Source organism: Aedes aegypti, chromosome 1 (genome assembly GCF_002204515.2).
Source record: "Aedes aegypti strain LVP_AGWG chromosome 1, AaegL5.0 Primary Assembly, whole genome shotgun sequence".
NCBI classification, from domain to species: domain Eukaryota; kingdom Metazoa; phylum Arthropoda; class Insecta; order Diptera; family Culicidae; genus Aedes; species Aedes aegypti.
In genome coordinates this window covers 27,236,779-27,262,398 of record NC_035107.1, presented here as the reverse complement: position 1 = coordinate 27,262,398, position 25,620 = coordinate 27,236,779, and the positions used below count along the sequence as shown (strand labels likewise).

The 25,620-nt window shown below is 37.2% G+C and overlaps 1 protein-coding gene across 9 annotated transcripts in view; it reads right to left on the bottom strand.

Annotated features, from left to right (window-relative positions):
• Positions 1-25,620, bottom strand: part of LOC5569245 (protein retinal degeneration B) — a 218,544-nt gene that overhangs the window by 22,143 nt on the left and 170,781 nt on the right. For 4 of the 9 annotated variants that reach the window (XM_021839224.1, XM_021839226.1, XM_021839222.1 and 1 more), the window contains exons 5-9: positions 3,420-3,838; positions 2,717-2,770; positions 2,428-2,503; positions 2,306-2,311; positions 14-2,223 (exon numbers count right to left, since the gene is read on the bottom strand). In XM_021839224.1, the coding sequence (XP_021694916.1) occupies positions 14-2,223; positions 2,306-2,311; positions 2,428-2,503; positions 2,717-2,770; positions 3,420-3,838 (2,765 nt within the window). The remainder of the gene's footprint in view (positions 1-13; positions 2,224-2,305; positions 2,312-2,427; positions 2,504-2,716; positions 2,771-3,419; positions 3,839-25,620) is intronic. The other 5 variants (XM_021839227.1, XM_021839231.1, XM_021839228.1 and 2 more) reach the window with 5 other exon arrangements.

Here is a 25,620-nt window from a genome sequence, read left to right as displayed (position 1 = left end):
ATGTTGAACTCACCTTCCCGACGATGAAGATCTGCTTGGGTTTCAGTCCAATGTTGGTGTAGACACTGATGTCTTTGCTGCTGCCATAAGCGATGTGCACGACCAGGCCGTGGTTTTGAATCAGGTTATTCAAATAGGCCGCTTTGTGACCCAGGGGATCCGTAGACAGCCCATCGGCAAAGGACACCAATCCGTGAGGGAAGTTATGCTGACTCAACCAGGACATGACCCTCTGTTGTTGCATATCCGGTCGACCGGTAATGTAGATCAATAGATAGCCCAGTTCTTGCCAATGCCGGCAAACATCAACGGCGCCGGCCCGGACCTTAGGATCCTTCCCTGTGACCGAAACGGATGCCGTGAATGACCCGTCTATGCTGAACACCACGCATTCTGTTCGCGGGGGAACTACTGCAAGGTAGAAGTCAACCGAGGTGTGATCACCTCGCACAACCATTTTCACCGGATAGATTCCGTAGCCCAGGGAGCGTTCCTCCGGTACGACGTAGGTGATGCGTCCGTTTTTGTCGGTGGTCTCCGTCGCCATGAGAGTCCACTCACCTCCCGGGGGATCCTTCATGATGTGGACGTCGACCTTCTCGCCGGCCAAGGTGATCATGTCCAGCGGTCCGTACATAAACCGGGCCACCATCTTCTGCGCTTCGCCGTCCTTCACGATCACGTCGTTGGCCCGATGGTTGGCCGTCACGTTTTTCAGCTTGACGGAGGTTCGTTTCTTGTTCCATTTTTCGCGAGCTTGCGCCGGCCGGAAGGACGATATCTCCTTGTCGTCCGATCCGACGAGGGTCAGATTGTCGAAGCGACCGATCTGGCGTAGGATGAAGGCGATCACGTCGCTAGACTCCCAGTAGCTGGCGTGGAAGAGATGCGGCAAAGCGTGCGCCGGGAAGTTGCTGAGGCCCTCTGGGCAATAGAGAGCGTAGTCGAGGCGTTTCGATCCCCACCAGCGCTGCTGGAGTTGGTTGATCGTGGTCAGCGGGACGTTGTCGATCATTCCGGAGATGGTGCTCTGGATGGAAGTGTCTGAGAGGCGTCGCGGTGGTGGGCCATCGCTGAAGATCTGCGGACTGGACTGGATCAGTTCCAGTAGGTGGTAGGGTTGACCGTTTCCGAGCGGGTACTTGGCGTACCGAGGGACGTTCACAGGAGCCAGCATTGAGAAGCGAGCGCTCAGCAGAGGTTCCAGGCGGGATGCCGTCGGGTCAGTCGGATGGAACAGATTGTAGATCTGTGAACAGGAAGGTTTGTTGGTTCCGCTACGGGAATCGCCTAGGCGACGAGCTGCCAAGATGACGGCTAGCGGGCTTCCGAACATGAAGAAGTCGCCGACCTCGAAGTCGAATTTGGGAAGACGCGAATCGCTGGTGGAGGAGGATCTTCTTCGCGGAGAAGGAGCCGTTAGCAGCTTGTTCACGTCCAGATCATTGACTTCCATGAAGTCAACGATGTGATCTAGTCCGGAAGCTTCGCTTCCATGTCGGGCATTGACTCTACACAGGGCATCGTGCGCCAGTACGCCGCCCATGGAGTCCCCGATCAGCGCAACCTGTCCGTTGAAGCCCTTTCCTTCGTCGGTCTTCAAGAATTCCGCGTAGACCATGTTGGCACTCGCAACCGAGCGGTTGACGGCGTCCTGGAAATCTGGCGAACAGGTCGTCAGCAGTGGAATGGCTCCGATCGGGATGTCGGTAAGGGTGGGAATGTCGGCCGTCGAAGGCGAAGCGTCGAACGAATACGGACTGAGACTGGACAGAATGCCCAAAGCGTCGGTGCACACGGACGGACACGGAACCAGCCGAATCGCCACGTGACCCACTAGCGAGGGGTAGTGCTGTCGCATCACCGATTCGAACGCCCCTCGGAAGGTCGTCACGTCGGACTTTTTTGCCGTCATGTCCGAGTTGGCGTCCAGAACACTGCCGGCGTGCATGATGAGCACAAGGACGGTCGTCGGACAGGACGGAAGACCTGGTGATCCCGGTGGTGAATCTCCCGTTCCATTGCCACGGTCTATACTGGACGAGGCGCCTAGCGTTGGCCGGCGGCTACCTCGCTCTGAGGCGACCCGCTGCAGGTAACTATGACTGAAGATGGAGTCCTCCTGGTGCTTGGACGCGCTGGGAATCGGAGGACTGTCGTCCTCTTCGGCGAGCAGCTCCAGCGAACTCCACTTGGCCAGAGATGCGTGCTCGCCCATGTCACCTGCGAATGAGATATATTGAAGCCTTGATTCTCTTGGATTTCAGGAGTGATTTTTCGAGAAACCGAACCAAATGAAACATACCACGTGCTACAATTGAAGGTTAAGGTGCCAGAAATTATCATAAGCATGCATAAATGAAAATTGTTGTTTAATTCAAAAAATGTAGACTAATGAATCAATCATCTTCCTGTCCAGAGTCTTACCTAAACAATCGAAGAACTCCTCTTCGGAACCGGATTTGGAGTCCACTTCCAGCTTCTCCATTCGCCAGTTGGCAACCTGGAAGGATAGTATCGAAAACTTGATCAATCCTAAGTCTCACTAAACATGAAATGTGAAACAGTTAACGAAGAAAGAAGAAGTAAACGAAACAAAAGGGAACTAATTGAAGAAGAGACAAACGAACATAACAGGAAGAAATAAACTATTAACGAAAGTAACAATTGGAAGCCAACATAATTACGAACGAACAGACAGAGAAACAAAACTTACATTCTTTTGGACTACTGTGTGGTGATTTTGGTGGAGGTGGTTGTTTGCAATCTGGAAGTGGTGGTCAGTCGATTTTTTTTGTGGTTCAAATTAAAGTTGTTTGTCGTTTGCCAACCAATTGGTGGGGGGTTTTACACAAAGTGAAGCAGGTCGTGAACGAAACCGTGCGTAAGAAGAAATAGAGACAGAGAGACATAGGATAGTGAAAACTAAAATCAACTGAATTTATTTGGTTTTCAGATAAGCTTGTTTTAACTTCATATAAATAGTTTAATTTATTTTAGCGACAAAATGTCGAAAGTAGTAAAATTTCAACAGTTATTAAGAATTGCTTTCCAATTTTTCCCATAGTGTTCGATAGTAATTAGGTATTTATTCTTTCTAAAGAGAATCACTGGAATTCTGAATATATTGCTATTAGGATACCTCCGACCATTCGGGCCATTCGAATCTTGATGGTAGGTAGGACAATGAATTTAATTGATTAAAATAGTTTGGTCAGGCTTCTTTGCTTAGATAGGCCTTATTTTAGATTTTTACTCAATTTCAGTAAAAAAATGAGTAGAAAATAATGGAACGAGCTCACCATTTTTTATATTTCCAGTAGTTATTCAAAATAACCATCTTGTTCCATCCTTTTCTAAGGGATCAAATATTTTCAGTAATTGGAAAAAAGAGAAACAATAAATGACAAACAACTAACCTGCAGATCGAAGCTATGCGCCGATCCCAGCGGCGAGTGCAGCTGTCCCTTCGATCCCGCAAAGTGTTTCGGCGCTCCACCGCCCCCACTGCTCAGGTGATTGCTCTGCTGGCTGTTCAGATTTGCTGCCTCCTCTTCGTCTTCGTCTTCCTCGTCCTCGTCTTCGTCTTCATCCTCCTCGTCGGAACTGTCCCCTGTGGAGGTCGTCACCACCACGGCATGCTTCTTAACCTTGGGCGGTTGCTGCAGGATCGGAACCTGGCCATACTGTTGCATCGATACATGCTTCGGTTGTATCGGTGGCGAAGGTGGCGCCATTGTCGGTTTCTTCATCACCTGAGGGGTGGAGTTCTCTTCGGTTTTCTCGATCGAATTGAACTGGTTCGATTGACGGCTGTTGTTTTCCGACGCGCTGGGATCTGTGGGGGGAAAGGAATTGATTATTAGGAAATTAGTGACTGAAAAACTTAAAAATAGGATAAAAAAATCACCGACCACAAAAAACTGGAATCAAAAACTTAAAGGAATCAGATGAAAAGAGCAGGGCTGGTAGCATGTCAGGAGGCCCTGTCACTATTTTAAAGCAAGTTTTAAACTTACAAAGTTTAAAATAGACCCTAAGGTCACTATTTTTCTCTAATCTGCGTAAATTCTAGCTAAGCATAGCTTAGACTGACTACACATATGAATGGTTGCTATTCCGTGATTGACCGAAGTCAGTGAAAATGCACAAAGAATCAACTAGAAGTTCGGCTGGGAATGGCCATAATCTTCTTCAGTGTGCATAATTCAGTGCCTCTATTTATACAGGGTCAATAACGGCGCTGGCCACGTCCTTGTAGTCAGGTGGGATTGGGGGAAGGAATGTTAGTGTGTAACCTTTGCTATTTGGAGACCGTGTTTGCCTCTGCATCTCCACAAAGGTTACTGGGAGGGATGTTTGTTAATGGGGAGGATCGTTGGGTCACAGGATTAACTTTGATAAGCGATTAGACCATGATAAATAATTATTTGTGAGATATAAACATTAAAGTGATTCAAAAAATCGTTTTTGCTCCACACCGCTCATTCGATTCTAGATCAAATTCTGGGTTTCCTCCCAAAATTTAAGCTAATTTGGACGAAAACTGAGACTGCACAGGCTTTCAAAGTTTATATGGGAGTTACTATGGGAAAAGCAAACAATTCATTCAATCGGTCATAGTGTTCGCCCATGTGCTCTTGGGAATTAGAACTATGTTGATATTGTGATATTGTATGTCAGCTACAACTTTGCCGAAGACCGTTTTTAAATCGGACGCCCCAGTAATTAGTTAACCCAAGCACCTTCAGCATGGGTTTGCTTTGTAGCCGCTCGGCTAAGGAAGGCCCCATGCTCACATTTACTCACACTTTAAAAGAACTCTTGAGTGTCCACCCCGAACAAAACAGCCCTCTCGGAGTTGTAATGGCACTCTTTTTTATGAAATTTTGCTCTGCTCAGCATATCTCTCGCTCAATTTTCGTTGTCTCTCTGCTTATATTTTTTTTCGCTCCCTTGCAAAGAGGCAAAAGCAGCAAGCTGTTCTAGAGTATGTCAACGAACTCTGATTATGTTGAGGAGTATTATCAAACCTGCTAGCAACAACTTAAATTTGTGATTAGTTGAATACGTACTTAGTAGAGATGGGCGACTCATCGCATTTTTTGGAGGAGAGCTCAAGAAATTTCCAGGGTTAAAAATTTTGACTTGGATTTATCACAGCAAAGTGCACCAGACATGTGTAAATAGTTCAACGTTCAACTAGTTATATGAAAAATGTTCTAATTCAAAAGCGTTCGTTCCTTATGCGAGATACATGACTCGTTTTTCATATTATAAAATGAAAATAAAATAGTAAAAGCGTGTTCAAAACTAGTTTAGATTACTGAAGAAAATATATTTGTATAAACGAGAGCAAAATCGTAAGATTTATTCGCATTCTTAAGTATTGCAATTTTAGGGAAAACTTTCCGTTTTACGGCTCAACGAAAAGCTACCGCAGCTGTTACATCACTGATTTGCACTGGTAAATCATCAGCAGACTTAAATGATACCTTGGATACCGTCTTGATGATCGTTGTTTGTTGCCATTTCTCATAGCGTTTTCTCTTTCAAGCATACTATGATTGAATTATTTGCTTCAATGATGGAATGATTTCGAAGCCTGCGGTAGAACTTTGACAGCTGCGGTAGAACTCTGTGGCTACCGCAAACAGGAAAATTTTCTTAACAACCGTAACATATATTTTACTTTATGGTCATTTTACTAAAAACTCTCATACTTTTAAAATCATGTATGCGTATTTATCTATCTACATCAAATTGTAAACGTTTTTCTCCAAATATTCCAATCGGTAATCTAAGAATAATATATTATGAAAATAATATGTGGAAAATAAAATCGATTTCATTACAGCAGTGTTGCTAGTTTGAATGATTGTCATTGGGTTTTGAGAGATCTTCTAAAAATAAAACATTTATTTTTATTTTTCGATTGTGTTTTAAATGTGACGTGGGGACTAAATGAGCACCTCTATGAAGGCGTAAGTTATTTTTTTCATATAATTACTATATTAGTACTATCGTCAGGACGTACTTTAAACCAAAAAATTCTACTAATATCAGTTTCCTATCAATTTAAAATATTTTTCAATAAAAAAATTATGAAAATTATTTAATGATATCTGGAAAGTTGTTGCTTCAAAACTAACTTAATTTCTTTAGCAGGCTTCTGATTTGAAATTTTTTAAAATTTTTACGATCATTGATTTTGATAACCTCCAAAAATCGGTCATTCTAAACGCTGTTTCTTATTCGTGTGAAATTTAATTATGTTGGAGGCTTTTTTATTATCACAACATTGTTCAATATTAGTCGAACGATGTACAGAAAACCGATAAATTAAAAAAATACAGCGTGCACAAGGTGCCCACTTTACAAAATGAACAGTCCTTACCTAGGATAGTTGTAGAGACCTCTACCTTTTCTTATATAACATGGCATCATAGAATTTTCTCTGTGCATGTGATAGACATATAATCAGAATGTTCAGTTCTTTGTTATAAGGGATGTTTCTGGGAATGAACTCAAGAATGTTTTAGCAATAGAAATTGAGTTTATTTTATTTTTGGTAAGACTGTCGACCCCGTCAAATTTTGTACATTATCTTTTATCTCTCAAACTCGATAACATGTCACAGATTATAGCAACAGCCATTAATTAGGTCCTGTTGCAAAGGTCCAGCAAAACTTAACAATCTATTGAAATATTTGAAATCTCCATATAATAAGTTTGCATAAAGAAAGCGGGAAAAGGACTGAAATGGGTGACAATTTGAGAAACTGTTAATAATGGATGGTCCCATGTCAAGCACGTTCCTATCTCAAATTTGTTGGGATCTAGATCTTTGAGCAGACACACACCTCTTCTTCACGTGGAGACAAAAAGTTTAATAGAGAGCTTATAACAACTGCCATACGTTTATTCATAAAACTTAATAAAAGAGATTCTAACCAAAAGGTTCTAATTTGATTATTCGATAATGTTTTACTAAACAAAACGGTAGAACTTAGTTTTGTTTTGTGCTAGCGAACGCAGAGCTAAAAGGTTAAGGTGGCGCTGTTCTAGAATGGCGATTAGTCCATCCCACTCGAAGTTGGTAGTGATAACTTTAGAAGTAAAATCACCATAATCATTTTACAGAATTGATTTTGACAATTTAAAGCACAGGAAACATTAATTTAATTTTGCAAAACTTTTGCAACCTAACCCCACATTTGATCGCCAACCGGCTGGAAAAAAAAAAATCAAAAATGTACGGATTTCACGATTTTCGCGGATTTGTAGCCCGCGGGGAAGCCCGCGTGAAGTTTTGTGCAAATACCCCGATATATCGGAAGTGCAAAAAGTTAGGTCATATTATGGTGTTGTCATCAAATTTCTATTTTATATACATTTTTATACAGTCATTTGGAAGCTTGAAACTGTAGAGATATATATGTCTTATTCTTGAGATTTTAAACACGTAGATTGGCTTGTTTAGGACTATCCAGCTTTTCATATATTCTGATTCTACGTTAAAAATTGAGCCAAGCAAAGTTTCATAATTTTCCGTGTCCTGGAACTATTTTTAAAACACGTTTGAAGTTAGTTTGGAAATCACTTTTGAATCACCTCTCGACAAATTTTACTTCGGAATGAGCTGTCATTATGTAAATTGAAATGTCATTGAGTCTATATGTTGAAATCTTTTTTTATCTTTTTTAATGTCAAAATTATGATAATAATGACACAAATAATTGTGCAATTCTTAGAAAAATGCGCTTTTTCGATCAAGCTACAAAAACTGCAATTTTTCTACCACCATACAACCCAATTATTGAATCCTTGTTCTTTTAATTTCCTAGTGATATTTTAAAATCGTTGTTGTGAAGGCAAAACTTTTGCGATTGTTTTGGAAATTCTACTGTAATTAAAGAAAGTTTACGGTTCAATATTCTTAAACCCAAATATTTTAGAAAAATAAACAAAAATAAAAAATGGGATTTTATTCATTGTGTTTTAGAATATTTTGAACAGACTGTTTAAAACTAACATTATTTCAGAGGTATCGAATGAATGTTTGACGTTTTGGTCAATACCTTGCAAGTTTCTGGCGATCTAATATGAAGTTAGATAAACGAAAATTTGAATTGAGATTTACTATTTCTTGTGCGTCTATTTGACAACATTATTATCACATTAGAGTATGTAGGGAACTGAAACGGGAAAACAGCAAGAAGCGTGAAGAAAACTTTTTAAATTCAATATATTGTTGATAATTTTTTATTTTTTTTATCGATATTTTGACCATCGGAAAAAAAGAACAAGATGTATTTCTATAAATAACGAGTTTTGTACATTCCAGGTGATAAATTGGATGTCCCTAATTATTAAATATTTAATAATTAGGGACATGCAATTTATCACCTGGAATGTACAAAACTCGTTATTTATAGAAATACATCTTGTTCTTTTTTTCCGATGGTCAAAATATCGTAAAAAAAATAAAAAAATAAAAAATTATCAACAACATATTGAATTTAAAAAGTTTTCTTCACGCTTCTTGCTGTTTCCCCGTTTCAATTCCTTACATACTCTAATGGGAAGATTTATGATATTCTCATTCTTATGACATTAAAAATTATGTACTTGGCTTTCGAGCAAATGTGGTATAGTGAAATGGAAAAAAATGCTTCCAAATTACGAAATGACCAACATTATTTTTCAAAACTAACACAATGGATTCTCTAAACAATTGTGGAAATTAAAATAATGCATCCCGATAATGTTTGGTTCGACTAAATACATGAATTGATTTAATTTCCATGGTTACCTGATATCGCTTTCTCGATCTTATCTTAACCAGCTGAAGTTTTTTATTCACAATGAAATTCTGATTCGTCACATAACTTCTACTAAATGTATGAATTGATCACCTTTCTGAGATTCTTAAAATTTGCTACAACACCATTAGGGGGATATTGAGATAATTGAAAAAAAAAATGTGATAAATTCTTTATAACATTTTGAAAACTTTGACCTTTTGCATGGCGTACCATGGTCAACGATTGATTCCATCCAATCATGAGCAAACATTTCAATTAAGTTTTCGCTACCAATTATGAATAACTTGAAAAAAAAAAATGATAAGTCTCAAATATGGAATTCGTTGATCTTTTAATGTTAAACAAGAGATTTCAACAAATAAAATTATTTTTGTAGATGAAATTACTTGAGACATTGTGTTTTAAACAAAATATTTGTTTTTAATATAGATTTATTTTTTCACTCGTAGCAGCAATTGAATTCTTTCAAATGGTACATGCAGAACATCTCTAAGTTTTTTTTCAACACATTCATTTGAAACATTGCTTTCATTAATTGAACCACTAATGCAACTTGACAGTAACTACTGTGGTAAATAATTTAAATCTTTGAGAAAACTTAATTTTTATATAACATTTGGTCAGATGATAAGCTGAAATTTTGACACGACTGGATTAGAAGCATTCTTTTGGACGGAAAATAGCATATGGCGGTGTTATCGAAAATATTCGGTGTGACCTATTGTTTGTAATTTGAAGTACTGATACTTCCACAACTTGTCCAGGTGTCCTAATTGAAAATTTTAGAAATTGTTTTTTTTTTGACGCGGATTGCTGCCTCCAAACGCTGATCTAGTTTTGGTAGTCGCGATTTTCGCGGATTAAATTTTGAAGTTTTTGTAACAGCCCTGACTTTGGTAAAAAAAAAAACTCTCAATTGATAACTACGGAAGTGTTAATAAGAACAATAAGCTGTAAAAGGCTTTTCCTCAGTTGGGATGTAATACTATAAAGAAGAAGAAGAAGAAGAAGCAGAAAGATGAGGATGAAGAGAAGGAAAAAAGAGTTGTTTCTTGTTAAATATTTCTCGAAAAAAAAAACAATATCAGCTTGACCCACTTTTTTGTAGTTATTCATACAAATGTGACCTATCTCATAATGCAAAGCACATTTATGTGATTATCGTTTTAATATTCTATATTTCATACATTGAAATTCTAACCAAGAAAACTTGAACTATTATTGATTTATTTCATTAATTAATGATATTGATTCAATTAAGTCTGCAATCCACCTTATTTACGAACTCATACGAATGAACAATTTTAATGCTAATCAACGCTCCTAAAAACCAATACTGTGAATTTATATGATGAAATTGTGTATTACCCTGGCAAAACTGCAATTTTATTTAAAAATTTGTAAAATATTTTGTCTAAGAAAATTATTCCGTTTTTGTCAACTGAAAATTGCCGATCATGTTGATAAAAACGGAACATACCTGTATAATATTTTCATTTGATATGAACAATTTCTATGTAGAGGAAAATTATGCCGACACTTGAGGTGACGAATCATTCAAAGTTTGTTGAAAAATACCTAAATGTAACATTCCTAACACTCTTATCCCGTATAGGCCTGAGTGAAAGCAAAAATCCTAAAACCCTCACCGCTCAGCGAATTCTTAATTGATTCAAATGATTTTTTGTCAGTATACTGGCACAAATATCTAGTTTCTAGAAGTGGACAGAGGAACGCGGAAATATTCTCGTGGTCCGAGTTATGCCGGTGGATCACTGGGTCAGGTCGGGTGAGAAGGGTACTGTGCGTTTGTGCCCCTCAAAGTAGGCAAGTTTCAAGTCACACATAGTTTCCGGAATCGGCTATAATGTGGCAATTACATGACGGAATTTTAAGAAAATTGTATCAGTGTAAACCTTTTGAGAAACGATTGAATTGGATAACTATGAGTTTTGCATTTGATTTATCCTACAAATGATCATTTTCGAGTCCCGGGATGCCTTAAACTTATGATAAAGTGCCAATTTGTATCTGAACATCTGTGCCAAGCGTATGGGAACGCATTTTAGTGCAAAATTATGTTTGATTTCTACTTTTCGAGAATTGAAACGGTTTAGTATTGAACAAATCTATAGCCGGTTCTTCCGGGCATTACGTCCGAATGGCCACATCCGGTATATTTTAATCGGTGCAAAACACTTCATTTATAATGTTGAATATCAGATCTTAATGATTTATGCAAATTAAAATTGTTGTCATTGCAAATAAATAAAGGTAACTTGGCATGTCCCAAAAAATAGCCCTTTTTTACCCGACTTGACCCAGTAACCCACCGACATAACTCCGGCCACAGGAATATTTCCGAGTTCCTCTGACCACTTCTAGATACTAGATATGTGGGCCAGTGAACTGACAAAAAATCATTTGAGTCCGTTAAGAATTCGCTGAGCGGTGAGGGTTTCAGTACTTTTGCTTTCACTCAGGCCTATACGGGTTATTCTTATGCCGACACTTACAGTGACGAACCATCCAATGTTTGTTGAATAGAGTGAACCTTTTGCAAGTCTACACTTGTAGTGTCGAACCATTCAAAGTTTTTTTAATTGCAAAAATAATGGTAAAAAGAAAGGGGTGTTTTGAAAATAAAAATGTTAAACATAAATAATTCATGAATCAGAGTTTATGTCGACACTCACAGTGACGAACCATTCATAGTTTGTTGAAAAATCATATTTACGATTAAATGTGCAGTCATACATATCTTATAGATTAGAAATAGTGGCATGAAACGAGCTCACCAATTGATCCGTCATCCTTGACTGAGCAGCAACAATCCACTTTCAGCTTCACTCGTTTGCTCGGCAATACTAAAGCACTCAGAGAAAATAGGCGCGCGACATCTAACTTTTTCACTTCAACAACCGACGCGCGACATGTTTGATCCTGCCCTCATCACCCGCCCCCACAGGAGCAAGCGTAAAGGTCGAAAGATCAAACACTACTCTTTTCTCTAATCTGCGTAAATTCTGGTGCAAAACTTTAGAGGGTCAAGAGAACCCTTCGAAGACTGTTCCGCAGTTTCTTCAGGAATCTCTTCTCAGATTCCTCGAGGAACAGCTTCAAATTCCTGATTCAAGCTTCAAATTCTAGTGATTCTATTTATTTATTTATTTTATTTATTTATTTGACGTCAAGCATTTTGTAGACCATTCTAAATTACATTGTGTTCTTAATATCTATGTATTTATATACTACAGTCGCCTCTCCACATCTCGATATCGAAGGGACCATCGAGATAGGGAGAGATCGAGACATAGAACAAATTTTTAACGAATACTAGATTGAAAATCACTCCGTTGCCAGGAAAATCAACAACAAACAGATGTCATTTCGTCTTCGCAAATTGTTTTGAATCTCTAAATTCTAGTCTAGTAACCTTTGATAATGGGCATATCGACATACGGAGAGAAAATTGGGAACGAAAATCACATCGAGATAGGGAGATATCGAGATAAGGAGGATATCGAGATATAGAGAGTGAAAATGTATGCAGGGTGAAGGGACCGAAAAAATCATCGACATAGGGAGAGATATCGAGATGTAGAACATCGAGATGTGGAGAGTCGACTGTATAAATTTGTTGAGTATACTCGATTCATAATACATTCCTCAGTTACTATTGTTTTGTATATCAAAAAAGTATTTTTTCAGTTTTGTTCGAGACATGTTAACATCTGAGACGAGACTCGCGAAGACGGTCTTTTTTTTCTGTGATTGCTGAGTTTTTTCTTATTCCACTTTGTGTTTATACCAATTATGCGCATGCTGTTCAAATCCTCACTTGAACCTCTCAGCAAAATATGATTGAGTTTGCAACACATCGAATCATAAATAGCCGTTTGAGTGAAATTTCATGCCAGCAAACGTAGCAGACATTTGAAATAATTAATCTTCTGCTTAGATTTATCATCAACTTTGGAAAAAACTGCTCCGCCGACTGAGGGTTTTAATAACAGTATACTTTGAACACAATACTTTTCACTTTTTCAGCCATAAAAACGGTGGGCTGCATTTGACGTTTCGTGAGAGGGGAATCTGGGCTGCATATGACGTTGATATTTTTCCTCTTCGCGAGTCTCTCTCAGGTTAACATCAATCATTTCACAATGTCACAATAATCAATATATAGTCATCATCTGATTCAACGGACTAAATTTAGCGTAGTTCGTGCGATGATGACCTACTGTGAACAAGTAACGATTGTGTTTCGTTTTCTGCTATAGAGGTTACATTTTTTTATATTCAACTAGTGGTCCCGGCAAACTTCGTCTTGCCATCAAGTGGGCTGTTGAAAAATGGCATGAACTCTCCCCATACAAAATGACAGATTATTTCAATCCCGTTCTTCCGACTATTCCGGAGACTTTTCCTTCGCACGATCACGTCGGAACCCCTGATGAATACGACAGTGAAAGAATTGTACAAATCCGTTGACCTGCGCTCGAGCTATTTCGTGACATACAAACACCATTCCATTTTTATTTATATAGGGGTCTATTTTGTAATTCGAGCGAGTTCACGTGACTCGTCTGTAGTCATTGTCGATCAAAGTAAGCTTGCATATTTCAGATGTCACTCGTCGACTCCCATAGTAATCCAGTCGCATAGAGTGACAACTGTCGATAAACTCGAGTGACAGAGCAAAGTCGAGCGAAATTTTTGGTCGACAGTGACTCCAGTCGAGTCGTTTTTGATCGACTCGACTTATAAAATAGGGCCCATAGATTCCAATAAACTTTTGCAGCACCACGTGTAGAAAAATTGTATCTCATTCTTAAAAAACATTATGATCGTCATCATTCTCTATTTCTAAAAATAGCTTCATGTCGTCAGCATATATAAGGACCCTCAGTTTGTTTAGAATATAAGGGGCCTATTTTGTAAATCGAGCAGATTCATGTGACTTGTCTGTATTCATTGTCGATCAAAGCCAGCATGCATATTTCAGATGTCACCCGTCGACTCCCATAGTAATCCAGTCACATAGAGTGACAACTGTCGAAAATCTCGAGTGACAGAGCTGAGTCGAGTGATTTTTTCGGTCGACAGTGACTCTAGTCGAGTCATTTTGATCGACTCGACTTATAAAATAGACCTCTAAGAAACGTCATTAAGGGCCCTATTTTATAAGTCGAGTCGATCAAAAACAACTCGACTGGAGTCACTGTCGACCAAAAATTTCACTCGACTAGGCTCTGTCACTCGAGTTTATCGACAGTTGTCACTCTTGTGACTGGATTACTATGGGAGTCGACGGGTGACATCTGAAATATGCATGCTTACTTTGATCGACAATGACTATAGACGAGTCACGTGAATTCGCTCGAATTACAAAATAGACCCCTAACATATAAAATAAAAAGAAGAGGGCCTAAGTGTGAGCCTTGAGGTACTCCAGATGTAACATGTATAGGATTTGATCTTTTCCCATTGAATTTTACTATTTGCTGACGGTCGTTTAAATAGGACTTGATCCACGTAAGGAGACTCATTTCGATTCCCATTTTTTCAAGCTTGAAAGTCAACATTGGAATGTCCAGTTTATCGAATGCTTTACTAAAGTCAGTGTAAAGAGCTTCTACGAAGTAACCTTTATCCATTGCACTCAGTGAGTAACTTACAAATTCCAGAAGGTTCGAACGACCTTTGAAAAAGCCGTGTTGAGCGTTTGTTATACGAGTTTTTATTTGGGCAAACATATTTTTGTTTACAATTGACTCGAAAAGTTTTGGATTACATGACATAATAGCAATACCGCGATAATTTCGAATGTCCGATTTCTTACCTGATTTATATATTGGTATGAGGAATGATTTTTTCCATACCTTTGGAAATTTGCCAGTTTGAAGAGACATATTGAATAATTAAAATAATGGAGTTGTGAGTTCAGTTGCTAAGTTTTTTATGAATCCGGGTGGAATTTCATCTGGCCCTGATCCTTTAGTGGCGTCCAAATTTTAAAGACCAAACAAAATGTTCAGAACATTAATAGAATTAACGCCAACATCACTCGGAAAGTCAGCAAAATGTGAAAAGTAAGAATGATCTCGATCGTTTTCCGAAAATGTTGAATAATTTTCTTGAAAAAATTTTGCGAAAAGATTGCAAATATCTTCAGAATTATTTCCTACTTTTTCATCCAAAGTCATTGTTGATGGAAAATTGCACGATTTGAGTTTAGTTTTAACGTAATTGAAAAAATTCTTTGGACATGACTTTATTTCATTTTCAGTTTTTATGTTGTACTCGGTAAGTGCTGTAGAAATGGCTAAATTGAGTTGGTCGCAAATAACCAAATATTTTTCTAAATCTTCTGGTTTTGTGTTTAAACTTTGTGAGCTTTTTGTTTTCGATTTTTCAAATTTATGATTTGCTTGTTGAACCAAATAGGATTTTTTGAGTTGTGATTTTTCGTCTCTTCTTAACAGGTACTTCCTCCCTAATGGTTTCCCACAATAAATTGTAAAAGATTTCTATTGCACATTCAATATTATTTTGATTCTTAAAAACAGATTGCCAATTTGCGTTATCTAATTTCAGTCTAATATTAGTATAGTTGGCTCTACTATAATCGAAAATATTCTCATACACATATTCGTGAGGAGTATGATAAATATGCATAAACATATAATATTCTATTGCCGTGTGAAACGCTTCATTTTTCCATAATGGTGAAATTGACTTACTTACACAGAAATCTTCATGCATATTTGTCAATAAAAAATCTAGGTAACAGTTTTGTTTATTTTTTACGTGATTTATTTGATTAAGGCATAAGGATGCAGTTTTGTCAAAAATAAATTGCAAAGTTTCATTATCGCCAACAACAGGGAGTAGAATACTCTCGTTTTCAAAATCAGGAATGAAATCTGCATTACGTTGATTGAAATCGCCATAAATATGTACCTTGTTTTCGGGAGGAAGTTGAGTTATGATTTCTTCTGCTATCAGGAAAAAACTCTCGTATGTTGACTTACAAGCCTGATCTGGGGGAAAGTAAACTGATACAAAAATATGAGTTTCATTACCAATATTTGATTTAACCCACACATGCTCAAATTATTTAAATTTAGGTGAAGCAATGATTTCAGAACTGAAATTTGATGATATTGCAACGACGACTCCTCCGCCCGATCTTCTTTGTGTCAAAAGTAGCGGGATTTGGGGCAAGTGTGCCACCTTAAGCAATTTGTTCTCTAACTTTGTCTTAAGATTAAAAAATCCACCAATTTAGCCTCTTGATGTTAGTTTCACATCTTTCCATGAGCACTGTGCCATTAAAAAAGAAAATAATTTTAAAAAGGATTAGTTTTGGAGCTTCTCAAATATCATCCAAAATAATCTAAATTTCAACACTATGGGGCAAGTGTGCCACCCATATGGGGCAAGACGGCCACCGAATGAACATTCATGTAATTTTACTTGTAATGACATTTTCTTTGTTTCCTGTTGATATTGCTAACAAAGCAGTGCCTTATTGATAATTTAAAATATATTTTTAAGTTTACCGTCATAAGGGGATGCTTTTTAACAAGGTTCATCACATGCGAAACTTTTTACTAGTCAATTCGAATAACTAAAATGGTTATTTTTGTCTCAATTCAGCACAATATATAAATCACCCTTTTATAACGGCGGATCTGTATAATATTACACAAGAGCAGCATTAAATAACGGTAAAAAACACCGATGAAGATTAATAAAACAGTTATTAACACGCCTAAAACCATGTTATTATCAAATATTTGGAGAAAAAAAACACTTTGGGAGCAACCATGTTTGATATTCCCCTTCTACATTGCAGAAAACACAACTGATGCGTCATTTTGGTTCATTCTTGTGATTTTGTTTTGTGATGGTGTTTATTTTTTTTTTTGAATTTCATTCCAACCATTTTTGTTTACCAAATAGGTGGCACACTTGCCCCAAAAAGTATAGATTTAAAACAAACTGGATTTCGTATGTAAAACTAAATATTTTTTTCGTTCAAATGTCACAATAACTATCACATTTATAGAGCTTGACGATGTACAGTACGTTACAAAAATCTGTCATTAATTTACCTTTCACCATGCTATTTAGAAACAACGAAATCTTATAAAAAATCACTAAAATTTGATTATTTTTACAAAAGTCGATGTAAATACGTGAAAAATAGAGCAATTTTCGTCATATTTTGATCATTGTATAACAAACTATAAGGGAACATATTGTTAAACTCAAAGAGAAAATATATTTTGTAGTTTTTATAAAAATCAGGGGTGGCACACTTGCCCCTATGGCACACTTGCCCCAAATTCCGCTAAGTCACGATCATTGCGAAATACGTTGTAATGATTCTACCCCATTACCCCGAATGCCATTTACCCGAATGCCATCACCCCGAAATCCATTACCCCGAATGTACCATTACCCCGAATTCCATCACCCCGAATGCTATTTCCCCGAATTTACAATTATCTTGACATGATGATATTGATGACATTTCCCCATGATATTGGAATTCGGGGTAATGTTATTCGGGGTGATGGGTCGTTCGGGGTTTTGGAATGCGGGGTAATGGCGTTCGGGTTAATGTCATTCGGGGTAATGGGATTCGGGGTAATGGGGTAGAATCGTTGTAATTGCTACCAAAAATTTCTTCACTTTTCACATCATCATTCCAACTTGTTTTTGTTCCCAAAATGATTGAGTACGATGAACTTAATATATTTTTATGAATTTCAATAATTTTAAAAGCACTTTTCATGCGATTAAAGTTCTGACAATAGATTAAAATTTCAGTTGGCTGTGTTTCAGAAGAAAATATTGGTAGTTCGTTATTTAGGTCTGTTGAACCATATGGTGAATTGTCATTATTATTTGTTACCAAGTGCTGATTAGCTTCACCGGGTTGCATTGAATAATTTTCTGCCTCTGAGGGGTCCGTCAATTCCGTAGAAAACGCGAATGCCGGCATGCACCGCATGCTTCGGTCGTCCAGTTCGGGGGTGGTACTGCAACGGACTGCCCGGGTGCCTCCCTCCCCGGATATGGGTTTAAAACTTCTCCTTTTTTAAACTGCATGGTTGGTCGATAATTTGTTGGCGGTCTAGAGAATTGACGTTTCGCTGCCGCAAGAAGCTCTCTGTCAGGAGGAAGTTGATGACTCCTTTCCTGGCTATTGTTGAAGGCGAAATTTCCGTGATTGTAATTCTGTTGTTTGCTTACTTTGTGATGAATTTTGGATGGGACATTATTATGGCAATGGTGATTAATGTTCACGTTGTTGTTGATGTTGTTCTTATTACAATTTTTGTTACGTTCCTGATTCTCCGCTTTCTACGCTTTTTCGCTTTATCGGCCATATTTTGCTGCCTTTTATTAAAGCTTTTGCGCATGTTATATTGCGTCCAATCGGCTTTCCAAACTTTTCTGTTTCCAAGTAGGCGCCATCCTGACACTTCCAAACTTGGATATTCTATTGATGGTGGAGCCGACGTATTTTTATTTGTCAATATATTTGTGGACAAAGACTTTAATTCATCGAGGATGTCCAGCCCCAGCATTGGATTTGCATTCATCGCGCATCATCCTTTCAGATATTTCTTTCAGAATGCTTTCAACGGCTTCTATAGGGACCCCTCCAGAGATTCCCTTACCAATTCTCCCAGAAATGCTCCCGGCGATTTGTCAAGGGTCACATGAATTTCTCTTAAAGTTGCTCCTGGAAATCTTTGGACACTTCAACCTCCAGTAATTTACACTGAACATTTTCTTAGAACACCCAGGATTTCAGGCAGGTATTTTCTCATCAATATCAACACCGTTTTCGTTAGTTTCTACAATTGATCTTCCAAGAAACTCAACGTTGGTTGATTGGAGAGTTTGAAGTAATTCATTTGGGGACTTTTCATTACAAGAATTACTCAAAAATATCTTCCAGTAAATCGAGGCAATCTATCCAGAACTCTTCCAGGAATTCCTCAACAAAATTTATCCCGGGATTTCTCATGAAGTTATCGCAGAGATTTCTCTAGGAATTTCTCCAGCATTTCATTCTCGCAGTTTCTTTCAAACATTTTCGAGTAATGTCTCAAGTAAAATCACCATGAAATCTTCAAAAGTTTATTTAAGGTTTGACACCAGTTAGTATTTTAGCAATTATCCCAGTAATTCTTCCGAGCATATCTACACAAACATTTGCAAGAATTCTGTTCGATGTTTTGCAAGGATTTTTTTTTCAGAAAATATAGCAATTTGTCTAGAAAATCCTCCAAAACTTACTCAAGAGTTCAGGAGTTTTATCACCTAGAGTTACTTTCGTTACATTAAAACAAACAAAAGATTCATCAAAGGTGACTTCAGTATGTTCATAAGATATATGTCCGGAGTTTTGCTTAAAGATATCTCCAATTATATCTGAAAAATTTCTTTGACATTCCCGACATCCTTGGAAAATACCAACAAAAATTCTTTGAAGGCTTCTTCGGGAACGACAATTTTGTGTTAAATTGGAAGAAATCCCTGCACAGGGGTCCAATTTTTCAAATAACTGGCAAAACCCAAATTCTAAACTTATTTTTAAGTAGAAACACAAAGTCAAACGTTCATTTACAATATCAGATAGCGAAGAAAAAATACAAAAGTTTAGAAAGTAAAATATTGTTCAATAAGTTTGAACGCATAATGGCTGCACGGTGCACTGTCCCAAAACCTAAATTAATACGGTGATATCCAAGGCATGGTTTGAAGAAGATTCCTCTTGCCCAAGTTTGCCTAAAGGTTAGTTGTTAACAATGCCCAAAATAGAGTCTTCAACCCTAAAGTATGTTAAAATAATTAAATATTGAGAATGTGGAGTTTCTGTCATGATCTTTCAAACCTTGACCACTGTGCCCTGAAGGCGTATCAGGATAAGTTATTGAACTGACACTTATATTTTTATAAGTTATTGGTTGAATTATTGGAGATGTTGTAAACGGAAATCTTGCAGGAAGTCCTAAGGAAAGAGATGGAAGAATCACTAACTGGATTCCTGGAGGACTTCTTAGGACTTTCTTGAAAAATTTCTGGAAGAACTCCTGATGGAATCTCTGATGTAATTTCTGTGGTTATCCTTGTGAAAAATCCTGGTTGAATTTTTGAAGCTATTCAAAATTCTTGGAGTATTCCTAAGAAAGTTCGTAAAAATCACTAAGTAACCTGCTGCAGAAATCTTTAAAGTATAAGTGTCCTATAAATCTGAAGAAAACATTGGATAAATACTTGATTTTATTCCTGAAGAAATTTGTGGAAAAAATCACAGCAATACTCGTATTGTCGATTTGAGATCGTCGATACTTTGAGGTAGGGTAGGTGTACCAATTATGGCTATAGTACCAATTATGGCAATAGTGGGAACAAAAAGAGATTTTTCTTATTGTTTCACTAGACTATAATGGCTTATATTCACAGGAATGATTAAACTATTTGTTTTTGATGGTAACTAAACCTTGAAAAGAACATTCGTGCAATAAGCTTCGAAAAATGAACATTTGAAAATTTTGCCTCACATATATGTCACCTTCTTAGCAGTTGGCTAAGGGACCTCCGTTACGAAATGTATGTATTCATCCGGATAAACTGTTTCAACCGATGAATGTATGTCACCTAGTGAGAACAAATGAATAAATTTAGCTGGTATGCAATCAATTCTACTGTTTTAAGTTGGAAATCGTGTTATTTCCACTATGTCGATAACTGGTACAAAGAGTGTATGAGAGCCCAATTATGGCAATACTCTGGAGGCGGTTTGTTTACATTTTTTGATCAGTAAAATAAAAGAAGTAAAGTTATTTTACGGGTGACTTCCACGACGGGACGGTTCGGTAAGGCATTATCTTCATGTTTTGTACTCAATTACTAAGATTTTTCAATCACACGTTCGAAAACGTTCGCGAGCGGAAGATGCTAATTTCATGATAGAGAGGGTTTTTCAGCGACACTCGATTTTTGAATTTTTCCTCTTATTTCGTTAAAAATTGGCACTGGATAGGTAATGTGAGATCATTAATGCTGTTTTGTATCATAATTTGCATTTACACTACATTTTGACTTCTTTTTCGAAAATTAATTTTCTCCCATGAACCCATTGCAAAAAAATGATTTAACATCTATTTAACCCAAAATTTTTGGAAAATTTTATAAGCGATATCTTCATTACATGTTAGCGTTGCATTCTCATTCGCTCTTTATAGCGTTTGAGTTCATTTCGTGCAAATATTCGATAGTCCATAATTGGTACACTTTTATGTCGAATGCTAGGAACGCTATTGCCATAATTGGTACAAAGACATCGCTTTTTAAAATCCATTTTAAGAAGCTTAAAGTCAATTTAGTATTAAAACTGTTTAAATCAACAGATTCGCAAGGCTTTAATCTAGTAATTGACACCAACAAGTCATGCTTGCGTTTTTGAAACGCGGTTACAACTTGATTTTTATTACTACTGTTGACATATTGCATCCATAATTGGTACACCTACCCTACGTCCTTTTTCAAGTTTAACTATTAAAATAACTAATTTCAAATAGATTAATTGGGCATTCGAATACTGGTAAGCATGTTCAAATGTTTCCAATGACACATCGCACTTATATGCCGTCAAAGTCTTTCACAATTGACTGATTGTTTATATGCTCAAGCGATATAAGGCAGCCAATTTTGTATTGTTATTATTAGTCATAATATATTGTTATAACCCAACTAGCTGCTCCCGTCTGTTCTGGTTTACTTTAAACTGCCCCAGAACTTAATTCTCAATTGCTGAGTAATGCACTATTTGCCAAACTATGGCACTCTAGATCACTATCAGCACTTTTGTGACCATTTGTAGCATACATTACAACATATAAATTTTTCATAAATCTCTAGTTTTAACTGTGGCTTTCCCGGTGTTTGCAATCTTACAAACACGTAAGAGTCCTGTATGAATACAATAGTGAATAAATGTTATACACTACCCGTCATAAATACGGACTCACTAAAATAAGTATTGCAACACTCAGCTGAATATTGAATCACCCTGAAAAGTTTAGCATCACCTCAAAACAGGTTAATTCACATTGATATATCTCGAGATCCTTACGACTTGCAAAGAAGCGATCTTCAGCAAAGTTGTTCAGGGGATCAAGGACATCCGGAAAGCGAACAGTTTAATTCGCGATTTTGCCGCTAGGTGGCGCTAGTGAGCATGTAAAATTGAGCATTTTGAACTAGTTCTAGCTTGTGATCCATAAGAGATAGAAAGTTCGGGTCTTCGGCAAAGTTGCTCAGGGGTTCAAGGACATCCGGCAAGCGAACAGTTTAGTTCGCGGTTTTGCCGCTAGGTGGCGCTAGTTAGCATGCAAAATTGAGCTAGTCATACCAGAATCACTAGAATATGAATCAGATATGATACACTTGAATATGCATGTGATCAGACCCGAATCACTTTAATTTAGTATGATTCCATCCCTAATCACTTCAACTTCCAAATTTCAAAGGATTTCTGAACAGCATTCTGGAAATTCTATCTTATCAAATTTATAATGTTGAGGTACAGTCATCCCTCCAGAGTAAACTGTTTCCTGGATGCCCTAGACTTTCCGAACAACTTTGCCGAAGACAAGCTTTCTATCTCATCTGGCTCGAAAGATAGAGTTTGTTTCATATATTTAATTAAATATGCGTACTAGTGCAACCTAGTGGCAAAATTAGGAACCAAAAAATTTGTTATTTGGATGTCCTTTACTTTATTTCTGTTCTTTACTTACCGAAGACTCGAACTTTCTATCTCTTGTGGATCGCAAGCTAGAACTAGTTTAAAATGCTCAATTTTACATGCTCACTAGCGCCACCTAGCGGCAAAATCGCGAACTAAACTGTTCACTTTCCGGATGTCCTTGAACCCCTGAGCAACTTTGCCGAAGACCCGAACTTTCTCTCTCTTATGGATCACAAGCTAGAACTAGTTTGAAATGCTCAATTTTACATGCTCACCTAGTGGCAAAATCGCGAACTAAACTGTTCCCATTTCAGATGTCCTTGAACCAGTGATGCATTTTGAACTGAACGCGAGCCAAAAATGAACGGAGCAAGTTCAATTTTGGCACGAGAACGCAGTAAACTTTGAACTCTCGAGCCAGAGCATGCTGCTGCTCTCGAACGGCCCGTTCAGATCGCAAATCATTACAATTGTAATTGAAGCATGATTTTAATGTTTTACCTGGAAAACATTTCTTGAATTGATGATACATTCAATTTTATCATGAATCAATGTGTTTTTTCTTACTTTGAGCACCTTAAAATCAGAATTAGCATGGTGAGATGGCGTGAAATGTGTCAAAACAATCTGCGTTCACTTTTCTGTTCTCGAGGGTTTAAAATTTTGAACTGAACAATGAGCGAGCCTACTTGATCCCCCGTTCAATAAACCGAACTGGAACGCGTTCAAATGCATCACTGCCTTGAACCCCTGAGAAAATTTGCCGAAGACCCGAACTTTCTATCTATTATGGATCACAAGCTAGAACTAGTTCAAAATGCTCAATTTTACATGCTCACTATCGCCACCTAGCGGCAAAATCGCTTTCCGGATGTCCTTGATCCCCTGAACAACTTTGCTGAAGATCGCTTCTTTGCAAGTCGTAAGGATCGCGAGATATATCAATGTGAATTAACCTGTTTTGAGGTGATGCTAAACTTTTTGGGGGTGATTCATTATTCAGCTGAGTGTTGCAATACTTATTTCAGTGAGTCCGTATTTATGACGGGGAGTGTATATCAATCAACCCATTATCAAGCCAACTCGAGAAGAGTAAGCCTCAATACTTGAAATACGTTTAAGAAAGGTAAGAAATATTCGGTATTATTTGGGTTAATTGATTTTAAAGTCATAACACTTGCAGAGCTCTCCGAGATGAACCGGCTTATGGCCAAAAATCTCGTAAATAAAGTAAAAAAAAACTTGTAGAGCTTAATTCCACATGTCTTCCTTAGAAATCAATACTCAAATCAAACCTGTTTTGAAAAGATTCTACACCATAGTCCCGAATTTAATTTTCCCGAATGTCATTAACCCGAGAGTCATCACCCTGAACGCACCATTATGCTGAATGCTATTGTCCCGAATTTATAATTACCATGAATGACATAGCCCCGTGATAATGGAATTAGAAGTAATGCCATTCTATGAACTGGAACTCGAGGTTATGGTCTTCAGGTTCATGATATTCGGGGTAATGGAATTCACAGGGGTATGATTTTTAAAAAGACCTAACTTCCAGTTTTCGTTACCGTGTTGGTTACCTGCTATTCTATCTAGCATAACAGGGTTTGAATTCTACACGAATTGATGATTTATCTATAAACTTTCATTTTTTAGATCGTAAACTGTGCCTGTAAAGTTAAGACTCACCCGCTGCTATAAAGTAAAGACAAACGAACATAAATCACACTCTGCTACACAAACTTTTTATAAGTGACATTTAAGTTCTCTAAGTGCTACAATTTTAAATTCCATTAAACAAAACAATAACGGATGTTCTATACTTTGCTTATTTTTTTTCCATTTTGTATCGCTGCTTTCTACATCGTTAATTTAATTTTATTCCATACCCTGCTACTGATAACCGAAAACTCAAGTCGGAAAGTATTCTTTGACGTCAACTTGCGCTTCGATTTACAACATGAATTGCAAATCAAATAATCTGAATCGTGAGTTCATTGCTTCACCAAACTGTCCAGAATATTGTTGTATAAAAACTAATATGGTTACATGATGAAATTGGCTCCGTAATGTCTTATATCGCTTGAGCCTATGGCAAATTAGCCACAATGCAATGTGTCATTGAAAACATTTAAACATGCTTACCGGTATGAGAATGCTTGATTAATCTATTTAAAATTAGCGATTTTTATAGTTAAACTTCAAAACGGGCGTAACTCAAAATTTTGACGATCAAAATACTCAACTTTGTGGATGTGAATAGGGTTCTTAAACGCTAAGGAGATGATTTATAGTTATTTTTGGTAAAAAATGGCCATTTTTTATGGTTTTATTGTTATCAGGGAGGCAAATGGATGCAAATTAAATAAACCATCAGAATATGCAACTCATTATAATGTCGTTTGAACCCAGGAAGGTTTCATCTGCATTTATTTGACTCTCTGATAACAACAAAACCTCAAATAATTGCCAATTTTTCAATTACAATTCGACGATATTTTTAGAACCCTATTCACTTTTACAAAGTTTGTTCATTTTGATTATTTACATAATTTTTTTTGAACATTATTACCATCAACAATATTCCACCAAGATTGTTTTTATGAATTTTTAAAAATATTCATGCATAAATTTCAGACTTAAAAAATTTATCAAAACTTTAGAAGTTTTCTGGGAATTTTGTCCAGAAATTCTTTCAAATTTGATTTTTGTTGAATTTTATCTTAGATCTTCTTTTAAGACATCTTTGAGAATTCAACCAGTTCAGAATTGTTGTTCAGGATTTCATCTAAGATTTCAACCAATAATTTCTTCTCAGAACTCCAGAGATTATTCCTTAGATTCATTCAGGAATGTTTCCTGAATTTTTCTGATAGCTTTTAAAAGGATGTGCTCAAAGAATTTATTCAAGAATACTTCCAGGGATGTCTCGAAGATTTTTTTTAGAAATTATTGGGGAATTTTTCTAAAGAAATTGCTTGAAAAATATCGAACGGAGTTTAG